This window comes from Notamacropus eugenii, chromosome 2 (assembly GCF_028372415.1).
Source record: "Notamacropus eugenii isolate mMacEug1 chromosome 2, mMacEug1.pri_v2, whole genome shotgun sequence".
Taxonomy (NCBI): domain Eukaryota; kingdom Metazoa; phylum Chordata; class Mammalia; order Diprotodontia; family Macropodidae; genus Notamacropus; species Notamacropus eugenii.
Genome location: NC_092873.1, coordinates 460,145,984 through 460,161,350, shown reverse-complemented (window position 1 = coordinate 460,161,350; position 15,367 = coordinate 460,145,984). Strand labels below are relative to the sequence as shown.

The 15,367-nt window shown below is 39.8% G+C and overlaps 1 protein-coding gene across 2 annotated transcripts in view; it reads right to left on the bottom strand.

Moving 5' to 3' along the window:
- Positions 1–15,367, bottom strand: part of NIBAN1 (niban apoptosis regulator 1) — a 195,805-nt gene that overhangs the window by 11,969 nt on the left and 168,469 nt on the right. For both annotated transcript variants that reach the window (XM_072648397.1, XM_072648396.1), the window contains exons 8-12: positions 15,009–15,171; positions 6,963–7,150; positions 5,675–5,836; positions 3,386–3,496; positions 63–170 (exon numbers count right to left, since the gene is read on the bottom strand). In XM_072648397.1, coding sequence (XP_072504498.1) covers positions 63–170; positions 3,386–3,496; positions 5,675–5,836; positions 6,963–7,150; positions 15,009–15,171 — 732 coding nt within the window. The remainder of the gene's footprint in view (positions 1–62; positions 171–3,385; positions 3,497–5,674; positions 5,837–6,962; positions 7,151–15,008; positions 15,172–15,367) is intronic.

Here is a 15,367-nt window from a genome sequence, read left to right as displayed (position 1 = left end):
ATATTGAAATCTAATACATCACAAACCTGGGCTCTTTAAGAGTAATGTATTCAGTCTCTTACTGGTTTGCACGTTGATGCCAATGCCTTTTGCATTGTGGGCAGTGTGATCTGAACCAGCGCCTCCTGAAATAGCATCTTCCGGATTGTGCTGCTGTCATAATCATATTGCTGTCAATACAAAGACAGAAGCATATGCTAAGTAATAACACCACAGTCTGGCGAAACTTTCCTTAAAACAATAACAACAACAACGCACAACTACAAAACACCCAACAACCCACACTATCTCACTTTCTTATTGTTGGCACGGTATTTATTTTCTATGTATTGAATACACTTTATCTAGGTAACTCCCACATCTCTTTGGTAAAGTGATTAATTATAACCATGATGATGATAAAAATAACATTGTAGAAACTGTGTAATGTGTCATTGTATGTTGAAAAAATTTAGCAATTGCTTGATGCCCAGAAAGATAAAATCAAGTAACTAGGATTACTTAGAAAAAGGTCAGTTTCCTTTATAAAGCACTATGATAGATCCTAGTACTACAAATGTAATCACCAAAATATGACTGAGAATCTAATACATCAGTTTTGTTGGAACTAGAGCATAAGATAGAACTATAATCTACAGCTGCCTTGACATAATATTGATATATAAAAATTCAAGAATATTTTCAATAGATGTTGTTACATCAAATATTCATGATATCAAAAGACTATGAAATAATTAATCTAGTGTGTGCTACATAGCACTTTAAGGTATGCAAGGTGCTTTACAAATATTATATCATTTTATCTTCACAACAACTCAAGAGAAGTGTGTGTTCATCCTTCGTTGCCAAAGAAGACCATGCCATCAGAGAAATGATGAGATGACTTGCACTTGACTTTGTTTTGAGTGAGGGAGGGCTGTGCAGGTCACCAGCCTCACTTCTCCTCCAGAGCCATCTGAATCCAGTGACCAGATATTCATCAGGATGACTGGAGATGACTCAGGATGAGGCAGCTGGGGCTAAGTAACTTGCCCAAGGTCACACAGCTAGTGAGTGTCAGTGTCTGAGGTGAGATTTGAACTCAGATCCTCCTGACTCTTGCACTGGTGCTCTATCCACTGCACCACCTAGCTGCCCCTCAAGAGAAGTAGGTGCTATTATCACTCTCATTTTACAAAAGAGGAAGTAGAGGCAGATGGAGCTTAAGTGACTTGCTCAGGGTCACCCAGTAAGTGTTTGAGGTCACATTTGAACTCCTTATTCCAGGTCTATCCGTTGTGACACCTAGTTACCTATGAAAGAAAAGCTTTAAAAATACAGTACTAGCAGAAAAAAGCTTTATATCACTTAGGAGCAGAAAGATGTATTTGTCAACTCTTTTGTTCTGTCTGTTACCAGAATTGTCTTAAAATTGCTTTTAATGAGTTTACTGAAGATCAACTTATATCTCAATGCTTTCATTCAGTTACAAGAAGCAGACATTTTATATACCTGTGACAGAGGGCACAATGTGAGAATGAGCTGAGGATGATACTAAAAGAAGCAGGATAGCCACTTTTCCTTGGGCTTTATGGGAACCACGTTAAAAAAAGATAAGGAGACTCTAACAGCAGTAACACAAACAAGGATGATGGTGATAAAAGCAATAGTTGACATTTCTGTATCTCTACAAAGGGACAAAATACTTCATATTCATTAACTCATTTGATTCTCAGCAAATGCCTGAGGTAAGTAATGCATATATCACTATTCCAATTTATGGATAGGTACATGGAGACTTGAAAGGCTATGGGAAGTACCCATTCTGGGTCACATAACTGGTAAGTCAAGATGCTGCTGTTTCTGTCTAACAGGAGGGAAACTGAAGCCTGACAAAACGAAGCTGCTTTCTCTACGTCCTAAGTGAATTTGGAGAAAGGACTGGGTTTTCAAGTTCATGTATAATAGTTTCCTGCCTCAGACTTGGATCTACTTGGTTCACACAATAACCTACATTCATTGTACTATAGAGGATATATCTTAGAAGAACCTCTTGTTTCTCTGCTGAGAGGCTATGGATGAGGCTTTTGTTCTGATACTGATGCTGCCTAATTGGTAAAGTATGAGCTGGCCTTGTCCTGAGCACCCCCATTAGCCTAGTGATACCATAGTAAGGGTGACTGATTCTTTGCTTGCTATAGAGCTGAGCTATGATTAAATGATTATCTAGAAAGATCTGATTCATGCCTAATCTCTTGACTTAAATATTTTCCTTTTGGGGGCAGTGGAGAGTACTGGTTTAGGTGCCAGGAAATCTGGGTTCTAGACATGAGTTCTAGGTAGTTGTATAACAAGGAACAATTTCCTTACTCTCTCTGGTCCTCAGTTTTCTCATCTATTAAATTAAGAGTTTGGAGTTTCTTCAAAGTCCCTTAGTGCTCTCATTTTAGGATTCCAAAGTTGCTCTTATTGGTTCTGTATCTTTTAGCCCTATAATGGTTTCTTTGCTTTTTTCCATAAAAGAAACATTACTTTTAATGCCAATATTTTGGCTTCCAGTGTCTGCTTTTGCCAATGTGGCTTTACATTTCAAGGATCAATTCTGCATTCATGTCTGCTCTGGTCTATTGCCTTGATGGATGCAATTTAGAACTACTTTAACAAGTTACTAAATTAAGTTTCTTGCCTTGAAATGAATAAAACATACTAGAAGTAAATGATTTCATCTGGCATGCTCTCTAGACCAATCTGGGGTTATATTAAGCCATCATCACTTCGTGACTATCTTTTGAAAAGTAACGCTGCCCAAAATACCTGTAGTTCCACAAGGATACACCAGATGGCAGAACAAACACAAAAGCCCCACATTGGGGGAAAATCCTGATCAAATTATTTGGTTATAATTATGAAAAGTATTTCAGAGAGAGAGAAGGGAGAGGGAGAGAGGAAAGGGTGGAGAATAAAGACAAATTAAAAAGGGAGGGTCAGGGAAGGATGAGAGAGGGATGGAAAGGGAAAAGAGACCAGTTGAAGAAGGAGGGAACAAAATAGCTGTTTTAGAGACTAATCTAGGAGCATTAATTACAAGTCAGATTTTTGACTCATAGTTTGAAAAAACTTCCTAACAATTAGAGCTCTTCCATAGTGGAATGACTGCCTCAGGATGTGAAGAATGGATGGTGGATTACTCATTGGGTACGGATGGGGTCAAAGTGACCCCCTTGTTCAGTTACAAATTCGATGGTGTCTGAGGTTCCTGCCAAATCTTAAGATTCTGTGAAGGAAAGAAAAGTAAAGGGAGGGAGATAAAAAGAGTGGAAAGGCACTTTACATTTAACGTAAAAAACATAGGAGCCACAATATTGTTTTATACAGTACTTCCATTGAAAAAAGGGAGTTATTTTACCTTTAAGACCCGTTTCTTGACTTTTTCAATGGCTGTTGAGATTTTGGACGCATCTCCTTGTTGATGGGGAGATAGAAGCTGCTCAAACGTATAGACTGCGTTTTCCATGAGCTAGAAATCAAAGCCAACATATGAACAAACCCAGAGTGATGTTACTGATTGGAGGGGCTGCATCTGTGTTCTACAATATTCAGCTGGTCCCACCCCCTTCTCCCCTATCCCCCTTCCGCTATCTAAATCAGGACAGCCCCTGAAGCAAAAAAAAGTGTGGTCCTCTAGGCACTGCTCCAAGGCTGACCAAGGAGAACAGCTTCTGAGTATGATGACCTGAAACACTCTCCATGAGTCTGCCTCCTGAAATAAGTCTCTTAATCGCCAGGATGGAAACTGAAAGAGGATGTATTCGCACTTGCGATTTTTCCCCCTGATGTCCTTTCTTTTCTAATTGGAATGGAATCAAAAAATCAGTAATCATTTGTTAAGTGCCTACTATGTGCCTTGCATTATGCTGGGTGCTAGGAATATAAAGACAAAAAAAGAAACAGTCCTTGCTCTCAAGGAGTTTATATTCTAAGGGGATATGAAAATATTCACAGAGAAGTAAATCCAAGCTATGGATAAAATAAATACAAAGTGATGGAGGGCACATCACCTGGGGGAATCCAGAAAGGTCTATTGAAGGAAGCGTGAGTTCCTTGATGGGAGCTGCAAGTATCAAGGGGTAAAGAGGGAGAATATTGTAATGGTGATGGGACTATGCAAAGGCATGGAGGTGGGAGATCGATTGTCGTACATAGAGAAGAGCAAGTAGGCCAGTTTGGCTGTAATTTAGGATATGTGGGGGAGAAAATGTTACCTTAACCTGGAATGACAGGCTGGGGCCAGGTTGTAAAGGGCTTCAAATGTCAAACAAAGTTGAGGTTTTATCCTAAAGGCAATGGGGAGCAACTGAAGATTCTTGATCAGAGGGGTAAAATGGTCAGTCCTGCTCTTCAGGAATATCAATTTGGCAGCTTCTCAGAGTATAGATTGGAGAGGGTAGAGATTGGATATTGGGAGACCAATTAGGAGGCTATTAAAAATCTGAAATAGGGTGGGGTCTTTGTAAGGGCACAGAAGAAGATATGTAGAAAGAGAAGGAGAGACAGAAACAACATTTCTTGACAGACTGGAGATGTGGGGTGAGTGAGAGTGAGGAGTTGATGATGACTGAGTTTGTGAACCGGGATGACTGGAAGGATGGTGGTACCATCAACAGAAAGGGAAATTTGGAGAGGAGCTGATTTGGGGGGAAAGATGAGTTCTGTTTTGTACAGTTCAAAATGTGCAGTAGGCAGTTTCCTACTCCACCTCCTTCCCCATCATGGTTCAAGAGAGCTAATGGCTAGATATATAGATTTTCTTAAAGTAATTTTTTGAGGTAAATAGGGTTAAGTAACTTGCCCAGAGTCATGCAACTAGTATCTGAGGTCAGACTTGAACTTAGATCCTCCTGACTCCAGGGTCAGTGCTCTGTCCACTGCACCAACTAGCTGCTCCTAGATATGTGGATCTTAAAGTCATCAGCAGAGAGATTGTAATTGAAACCATGGGAGCATGGGGGGTGAGAGATTTGGAGTAGACCAAGTAGAAGAAAAGAGAAAGCAGGAAAGGAGCCTAGCTGGAACAATCACCTTATGACCTGGATGATGAGTGAATGAAGAAGACTGAGATAGAGTGATTACATAGGTTGGAAGAGAAACAGGAGAGAGCAGTCATAAAAACCCAGAAAGGAAAGAGAATATCTAGAAGGATAGTATGATCTCTCCCACCTCCATTTTCTGCATTCTCTATAGTCTGCCTGAGGTGTGAGTGGAAAGATGGCTACACTTCAATTTTAAGTTGTTGAAAGGAATTTATTAAATGGAATTCTATCAGTTGAATTCTGACAGCTTTAATTCTGCTTTGCTGATTCTTAGTGGGTGAAAAGCACCCAGAATTATCGTTTCTACTTGCCCTTTTTACTATTTCCTCCTCTCTCCAGAATTTTCACTTCTCTTTAGTGGTCAAGGAAGCACCATCTGGGATGGGAGTGGTAGAAATATGCTTTGGGCTCATAGCATTGAGGAGAAACCATGTTGGAGCCTTTCCTTCTTCCCACTCCACCAAACTCCCAATCCCAGTGGAAAAAATCCTACTAAAGACTAGCTCCTTTATGACTGGGAATATTTGTTCTCTGTTTGGTATCTTGATCTGCTACCCTTTCCACAGTCCCTGCCTCTCCCAGGGAAATGCTTTTGCTTCACCTACTTCTTGCATGTAGTTTTGAGTCCTCTGTACCACCAAGTCAATGTGGGGGAACCTGAATCGGCTCTTGAGGTCTTGGAGTTGTTCTTGGAGTAGGTTGACTTTCAAGTAACAAGGTTCCATCTTCACTGAGTTCAGTGGAAGATTCTTCAGCTGGTCCAAGTGCTATAATTTGGTGAAGAAAGAAAATAATCTTGAGGTAGGGGAGGCTAATTACAAGGAATGCATCCTACATTCTCAGGGATTCTGTGCATGAGTGTGTTTCTATGGATAAGAACCGTAGGTGTACAAAACTGACAACTTGCTATCTTTTCTACTCTGTTGATTCTTAGTGGGTGAAAAACACCCAGAATCATTGCTCCTGCTTTCCCTTCTACTGTTTCCTCTTGTCTCCAGAATTTTTCACCTTTCTTTTGTGGGTAAGGAAGTAGGACCTAGGATGGCAGCTGTTCTTGGTATTAGGATAACCCCATTCGTAGAAGTACAGAGCTGTGGAGAAATCCCAGTTCTAGCTACTCCCTATAGGACTTCAGGAAAGTGCAGGTTATAGAATTTCAAAGTTGGAAGGGGCATCAGAATTCTACCAGGCCAACCAATACCTGAACAGGAATGCTACGTATAGCATCACTTAGCCTGAATCTGAAGATTTCCATTGATAAAGAATTCACTGCCTCTTGAGGCAATCCACTCTACTTTGGGACAGCTCCAACTGTCAGAAAGTTATGTAGAACACTTAGAAAGGGAAGCAATGATGATGTCATGCTTTCATCAAGAACAACTCATATGAGACTAACTTTTTTTTAAGGGACTACTAGGCCAAAAGATCAAGAGAATGACACAGACTTAGTATTGCTGGACTTCAGTCAGGAATTTTATGTCTGTCATAGAGTTCTTTTGTAAAAAAAAAAAAAAATGAAGAGATGTGGGCCAAATGATTGTACAGTTAGGTGCATTTGGATCTGATTGGATGATCGGACCCAAAGAATGGTGATTGATAGACTAATATCCCCTGGAGGGAAGTCCCTGAAAGGATAGCCCAGAAATCTGACCCGTTCAACATTTGTTCTCATCAAGAGACTTGGCATTTTACTTAGATATGGAAAGAATTTTAGGGGATTCAATTAACCAAGAATGAGGGTACTAAGGTACAGTGAAAGTCATTATCCCAAACTTTCTCATTGCCACAGCTATATAATGTCTATTTCAAAAATTCAAAGAGATTTCTGCCAAGATGAGGATTCCTCAAATACCCACATGGTCCATCTGTAACTTGGCAACTTTATTTCTTTACCTCCTTTAGCTGAGCAGGATCTTTGTTAGTCTGGAAACTTTGGCTGATTTCATTCACCTCTTTTTCAAAGAGATCCCGGACTTCACTGAACCCAGAACTCACTGGCCCCATGAGTTCCTCCAAGATGGAAGACAGGAATGGTTGTATACCCTCTGCACAAGTTCGTCCAGCGGGTTCAGCCACCATGACTGGGTAAGAAGAAACAAAGAGTCATGAGTTCGTGGTAGTTGTAGAAATGCCCGCAGAAGGGTCAGAAGTCAGGTCAGACTAGCACCTGACAAGGTACGCCAACAGCTCTTCTGAGTGTCCTGAGAGCCACTACCCTCCCGCTTCCCCCACTGCCATGCCTAACTAGCTTGGTATTTGTTGTGCCCAGTTTTCCTCCCAAATGTTCACTATCATACACAGCTGTTGTCTCATTGTAACCAACTATTTTCCAAAGTCCCTTCTCTCCTCAAGCTTTCTTTTGCCCTGGGGTAGAGACACATTTTTTTCTATTTCTTACAAATAAGCAAAGATGATGTACATCTTATGCAAAAGGAGGAAATTCCAGTACCCCACACTTCTGCATATTTCATTGTACTTTCAAATACACATATAATACAGGAAAATATTGGAAAAGGCAGTGAGGGACAGTGGATAAAGAACCTCAGAGTCAAGAAGACCCGAGTTCAAGACCCACCTCTGGCAATATCAGCTTGTGTGACCCTGGGAAAATCATGTAACCTCTCAATAGCCCAGATAACTCTCTAATCCTTAAAGTTTCAGGATGGAGGCTGAGCCACATTAGTAAACAGAGTTTCCTTCTAAGGAGTTTTCTACCCCCAACACCAATGAAAGTGGAGTTTCATTCCAACAGATACACATGTGTGTACACACACACATACATACGTATTGTATGTGTATGTATATATGCATTTATAGTTCCAATTATGTAATGCTATATTTACTTATAAAATGAAGGGGTCATTTCTAGCACTATATACTATGATCTGCTTCCTCCTGAAATTGCTTTGTATATATTATATTCAATTATCTGCATACCTGTTGATCCTCCCAGTAGAAAATAAGTTCTTTGAGAGCAGAGCATGGTTTTTTTTTTTGTCTTTCCCCAATTTCTAGAACAGAAACTTGCACATTATTCCTCCACAGATATATGGGAAAGAATTAGAACTTTCTTTGCTTATAAAATGATCGTTTCATAAAGTTTTTTCTAAAGAGAAAACTATAAATATAATCTGAATGACTGGGCAGCTCTTAACCAGCAAAATAATTTGCCATGAAAACAAGAGAGAATAATATTCACAATAGTAATTCTAAAAATCATGCTATTAAAATGTCAGAACAATCACAAAAGGTCTTTGAAAAAAAAAGTCCAGCCATGAGCTGAACCTCTAACATAGTCTCTAACCTGCTGAGCTGGTGGGCAAGCCAGGGGGTGGAGCTCATCTTTAATTTGGGGCCAGAGTGAGGTGTAAAGTGGACACAGGTAAAGAATGGTAATGAAGGAGAATTCAGAATTCCTTCCCTGCCATAGGGCAGATCTGACTCCAAATTATACTTGAGCCTTATCTACTATTACACCCCTCCAGATGCCCTAAGTTCCAGCCATTTCCTGAACAGGCTCTATATTTTCCCAGTTCTTTGTCTTGGCTCATGTTATTCCTTATATTAAGCCATACCCTCCCAGCTACCTCTATGCACAACCTTCCAAGCTGGCTCACATTCTTTCTCCTTCATGAAATCATCTTAAATCTCCCCATTTGGGAGAGAGCCCTCCTCACTCCAAACTGCTTTAGTATTTTGTTTGTGCCTTTTTAATTACACTTAAAACAATACAAGAAGCATTGATTGGGTGCTTGCTACATGCAGATGATGTGGGGAGATATACATTTTAGATGAGCAGCCCCCACTTTCATTAATCTTAGAGTCTGAAAAGGAGATAAGCTACCATACCAGGCAGTCCTAAAACATACTATGTGATAGGCTCATTGGGAGTGTTACAGAACCAGTGCCACATTGTGTCTGAGGGAGAAGTTTGTCATTGACTAGGGTTGAGAGAAAACTTATTGAGGGAGGTGGCATTTGAATTGGACTTTAAAGAATGAGAGGAATTTCACAAGTGAAGAGAGAGGGTATTTCTGACACAGGAAACAGTGTTAGCGAAGGTTAGGTGAAGGCAACGTACAATCAGGGTCAGGAAATAATCTGATTTAATTGAAGCAAAGTTTTGGAGGGGAATAATATGAAAAAAGACTGGAAAAATAGAGCAGAAATTACCTTTTGAATTGTGTAAGGCCTTGAATGCTAGGCAGAGGACTTTTAAATATTGTTTAGTAGGCAACAGTAGCTACAGAAAAATTTTGAGCTTAGCAAGAGAAGATCTACATGTAAGAAAGAATATTCTGACAGCAGAGTGAAGTATAGATGGAGGAGAGGAGTGAGGAGCAGTGGAAGACCCAAAGGGAGGCTCTTGCAATATAGGCCAGGTGGGTGGTAATAAGGGCTCACATTAAGGTAGTGGCAGCTGAGATGGAAAACATGAGTTTAGAGGTATTATAGATATATAATTGTTCTAATACAAGCAGAGTAAATCTCATCTCTTTTCTGTATGATAACCCTTGAGATCTCTCCATTTAAATTTATTTAACAAAAATGTGTAACATATTCTACCACGTACAAGACCAGGTAATGAGAAATACAGACTAAATGAAATAGTCCCTGACTTCAGGGAGATTACATTCTGCTGGGGAGTTGGGGGATTGGGGGGAGAAATACAATATACACATAGGTAAATGAATAAATACAAGGTAATTTCCAAAGGGAAAGTACATAAAAGTGGAGACATCAGTGAGAGCTTCAGGAAAGAGGTGGAATGACAAAGATTTACATTTGAACATAGGAAGGTGAAATATGAAATCAGGCTGGAAAGATAATAACAGCTGACATACAAAATAGCACTAAAGGGCTGTTAGGTTGGGCAGTGGATAGAGCACGCCCAGGGCCTAGAGTCAGGAAGACCTGAGTTCAAATCCAGCCTCAGACACTTAACCTTGGGCAAAACACTTAACTCTGCTTGCCTCAGTTTCCTCATCTGTAAAATGACCTGGAGAAGGAAATGGCAAACCACTCCAGTATTTTTGCCCAGTAAACCCCAAATGGAAATGACTAGAATGAACAACAAATAGCACCACAAAGCAAGCATTTTATATACATTGTCCTGTTTGGTCCTTATGGAAGAGTGGGCAATCAAAGCTGCCAGGTGGTGCCATAGTGTGCAGAGCCCCAGGCCTAGGGCCAGGAAGAAATGGTTTAAATCCAGCCTGAGACACTCACTATCTGGGTGACCCTGGGCAAGTTGCTTAACAAACCTTTGTTTGTCTCAGTTTCCTCAACTATAAAATGGGAATGATAACAGCACCTGCATCCCAGGGTTGTAGTTAGGATAAAATGAGATATTTGAAAAGTGCTTAACACAGTGCCAGGCACATAGGAAGCACTATAAATGCTAGCCATTTTCCTTATCATTATTATCATTAGATATAGTTTAGCTAGTGGAAAGGGGCAGAAAGAGGGAAGGTTATGTAATAAGAAAAGGCACCCAACAAAGGGGGAAAAATGCTCATCAGGGTAAAGGTGATTGAAATGTCCAGTTTCCCAGCATGTAATTTGCATAGAAAAGGATTAAGGAGGATCAGGGAATAGAATTTAAAGAGACAGAAGCAAGAAGGATAAGGTAGTTGGCAAGTCAAGGCAACAAAAATAAGAAAAGTCAAGTGAAATAATTAGGGTATGAAAACTGGTAGGACAACATGGTCAAACTGATGAAATAGAAGATTGGTACAAAGCTGAAGGGAAGGTGGATATGACCAGGGCTTTGGCTATGGGTGGAGTTGCTGAAACAAAAGAAAGAAATTTGGGTGAAGTCTCTATAAAAAGCTTTAACTAGGTGCTTAAGTTTGAACAGCTGCAATTTTAACACATACAAGTTCAAGAAACAAGACTGAATAAGAAGAGGGAAAATTGTGTAGTGACTTGTATCAAATTCATGATATTTCCACTTCTGCCACAGTCAAGTGGTTGTTATCTGTGTTACAAGAGTGGGTTGTTCTCTCTTCTGGAGGAGAAGGTAAAGGAAGATTTTTTTAAAATGCCTCTTCACACTTCAAGTTGTTAGGGAGAATGAAAGAAATCAGAAATAAAGATTCCATGGGAAAGACAGAGACCTGAGATTGAGGAGGGGAGGCCTGACCCTTGTCAGAACAATGGAAAATGGAAGTGTAGACAAGGGAGGAAGGAAAGGAAAAGGACAGTTGTACAGTTAGAGTGAAAAAGAGACGTATGGGTCATCCTAGAGAGGAAACACGTGGATGTTATAAAGAGAAAGCAACTGCTTGTTGTTCCAAGGATGGCATCGTGGAAAAGCTCTCAGGTGAAAGATTATTTAGTAATGGGGCAAGGAAAAAGAGAAGGGCAGTAGAAGTTGGTAATTCCCTGCTCAGAGGTTTTCTAGAAGTTGTTTGTTGATCTGATAACAACTGCGGAAAGGTTGGCTGTTCTCCTCAGGCATGGATTCAGCATATAACTATCACTTCTGGTGATTCACATGGGCACAAGCGACATTTTCAGGAGGAATGTAAAAAGTATTGCCAATGATTATAAAGTCTTGAGCAAGAAACTGAAGACCATAAGGTTGAGTTTTCTCCCTGCTGCCTACTGAAGGCAAGGAATATAGAAGAGGGCAATCGATTTGGGAAGGTAACAGCTGACAATGGGATTTGAATTTCTGGATCACAGTTCACCATATAGCGCTGACAAAGTCCTGGTTAGAGATGGAGTATACCAAAGGTTGGTAAGAATGGTTTTTCCTGGTATCTTATAAATCCTATCGAAATGGTTTTAAACTAAAAAAGGATGGGAAGATTGAATATGTATATACCCTTAGTTAGAAATATAAGAAGGAAGTATAACCGTAGCTGAGAATTTCAGAAATTCGCAGAAGAAATTTATAATCTAGCAATTCACAGGAGACAAAAACCCAAAAATAGAACCAGAAGTAAAAATCCATGGATACACACACACACACACACACACACACACACACACACACCCCTCTCCTATCTTTCTAGTCTTCTTACACCTTACCTTACACACACACACCCACTCTTAGCTCAATGACACTGGCCTCCTGTCTGTTGAATGAATAGACCTCATAGCTCTAACCTTTTTTTCTTGCCTCTCTCTCATGCTTGGAACACTCTCCCTTCTCAGAGAGGGAGAGTCTACTGATTTCCTTGGCTTCCTTTAAGTCCCAACTAGAATGCCATCTTTAACTAGAAGCCTTCCCCAACACCTCTTAATTCTAGTGCTTTCCTTCTATTAATTATGTCCTATTTATCCTGTATATAGCTTGTTTTGTATACATTGATTGGCATGTCTGACGTGTAGCCTAGATTTTGGGAAAGCAGATTTCAAAGAGTTCAGAGGAAACACAGGTAAAATGCTGCAAGGGAAGTCAGCCCAAGGGTGATGGGAAATGCTTAAGAAAGATATTCTGAAGACAGAAAAGGAAAAAACTCCAATGAAGAGGAAAAGTGGATTTGTCTGAAGAGCCTGATGTAGATGTACCAGAAACGTACCAACCAACTTAGATTTTTACAAGAAATATACAGAAAATAGAAGAAAGTCCAGATGCCAGAAAATGAATATAAAAACATGGCCCAGTCCTGAAGAAAGGATGACAAAAGGGGGATTTTTAGCTAGCTGGGGAAACAAAAGATCAAAGAAGGCATAGCTTTTTGCTTTGGGTTGATAGGATGATGATAACTGACAACACAGAGAAAGCATAAATGCTTAACTCTTTATTTTCTTTTAATTTTCTCTGAAAAAGGGAATGATCTTTACCCTAGAAATGACAGAACAAAAATTACTAACACTGAGTTGATAGTCAAGAGAAATAAAGGGTCAGTGAGAGAATATCCAGCTGCCTTTGAGGAATTCAAGTCACCTAGCTCAGATGAACCATATCCTTGGTTACTGAAAGAACTAGCAGATGTGACTGCCAAGTCATTGTCACTGATATTTGAAAGATAGGAGAAGATGGATTATAGTACTAAAAGATTTGAAAAGAGCAACCATTTTTCTGATTTTTGATAACAGGAAGAGAAGAGTCTCTACAAATTATAGGCCAGTGAATTCGACATCTATTTCAGGGATGAAATCTGGAACGGGGTAGATATATCCCTGCTGAACACCCAGAAAGGCATGCAGTGATTACAAACTTCCAGCATGGCTTCATCAAGAACACATTCCAGACGGAGACCATCTCCTTTTATGACAGGTTTACTAGGCTACTCTCTAGGGGAAATGTTCCAGATATAATTTACCTAGACTTCTAGCAAAGCTTCTGATAAAGTAACTCATAATATCTTTTTGTGGAGATATGGAGATCAGACAACAACATAATCAATCACTTGGACTCAAAACTAGTTGGATGGCTGGACTGAAAGAGCACTTGTTCATAGCTCATCTCATCAACATGACAGACGGGAAATCTCTCGTGGAATGTCCCCAAAATTTGTGGTTACCCCTGTGTGTTTAACATTTTTATGAATGATTTGGATGAAGACACAGATGGTATGCCCATCAGATTTGCAAATGAAACCAAAGCTGGGATGGAGAGCACAATAATGACCAAATCCAGATCCAAAAAGTTCCTGACAGGCCGAATCTAATAACATAAAATCTAATAGGAATAAATGTAAAATATTATACTTGGGTACAAAAATTCAACTTAGAAGTATAAGACAAGGGTTAGACAGCATTCCTTCTAAAAAAGATTTGAGTATTTTAGTGGACTGCAAATTCAATGTAAGTAACAAGGTCAAGTGTTAACAACAAGTAATAAAACTTTGGGACTAAGAGAGACCTGGCTTCCAGGAATAGAGGAGAGATAATTCTACTGTACTCTGCCCTTGTCAGATCTCAACTGGGGTAATGTGTTCAGTTTTGGGTACCACAGTTTAAAAATGGCATTGACAAATGGGTAAATGTCCACAGGAGGATGACCCTGAGTTCATTATTAGGCATGTTTAGCCTAGAGGAGGAAAGAGGGATATCAGAGCTGTCCCTTAAGTTTCTGAGGGGCTGTCACATAGAGCAGGGATGAGATTCATTATTTTTGATCCCAAAGGACTGAACCAGGAATAATTGGGGGGAGGTGGGAACTGGAAGGAGATAAGTTCAGCCTTAATGTCAAGAAAGACTTTCTAACAGTTAGAGCTGTCCAAAAGTAGGAATGGCCTGCTTCAAGACCTCTTTTAAAGTCTTTAAGCAAAGACTAGATGGTTATTTGTTGGGTATGTTACAGCGGAGATTCCTTTTTTCATAGGTTGAACTAGATAACTGCTAAAGTCCCTTCTAGCTCTCAGATTCTGTGATTCATAGATTTGGTAATGATCACACAGCTAGTGTTGGAGGTGAGGTTTGAACCCAGGTCTCTGATGACTCTAGCACTCTTTTTACTATACAAAGCTGCCTCCTCGATTAAGTCAGAGATATCTCGAAGGGATCTGGAGATAACAGGGAGTCAGTCATTGTAGGCTTTTGAGTGGGGGAGTGACATGACCAGACCTGTGCCTTAGGAATGGATCTGACAGCTGTATATTGGAGGTTGGGATAGGAGAGGGGAGAGATTGAATCATGAAATCAGAATGGCATCATCTTAATAGATGGAAGGAATCTTGGAGGCTACCTAGTCCAGAAAGAAGCGAAGGATCACATTAAGAACAAAAGTGATTTGTTTTGCTTCACTTGCTATATGAGAACTGTCTTAAACAATTATCATCCCCCCACCCCCCGCCTAGTGTTTTAATTATTATCCAAAGTTACTTGTTTTAGGCATACTATAGGATTACAGAAATGTATAGCTTAATCAATTAAAAGACTTATAACCAGATGTCATAAGCACATCATCTATTTAATAATGTGTCTCCAGAGAATAGCTCTGAAAGAAAGCCATAAAGAAGAGAACATTTTATCTCTAACCTCTGATTTTCCCAGCTAAGAAGTTCTTTGAATTCACAATCTGATCCATGTCTGAACGAATGGTCCCTTCTAGGTCCTTTGTCAGAGCTCTGCATTCCTCTTTCAAAGCACTTAATCCTTCTGAAACTTGATGCTGGACCAAGTTGTAGGCTTCTTCTAAAATCTATAACAAAACATAACACATAAATTAGTGTTCCGCACTGTACAAATGATCTTCTTGACACTCCAAAGAACACAGATTAGGTTTTATTGAATGGACCATCATAACTTCAACCAAAAAAATGTACTCTTATTTTTGTTTCCAACTTACAGTGAATTTGTTTTCGTCCTTATGGAAGTGAGACTGGCCAAAAGCAAGA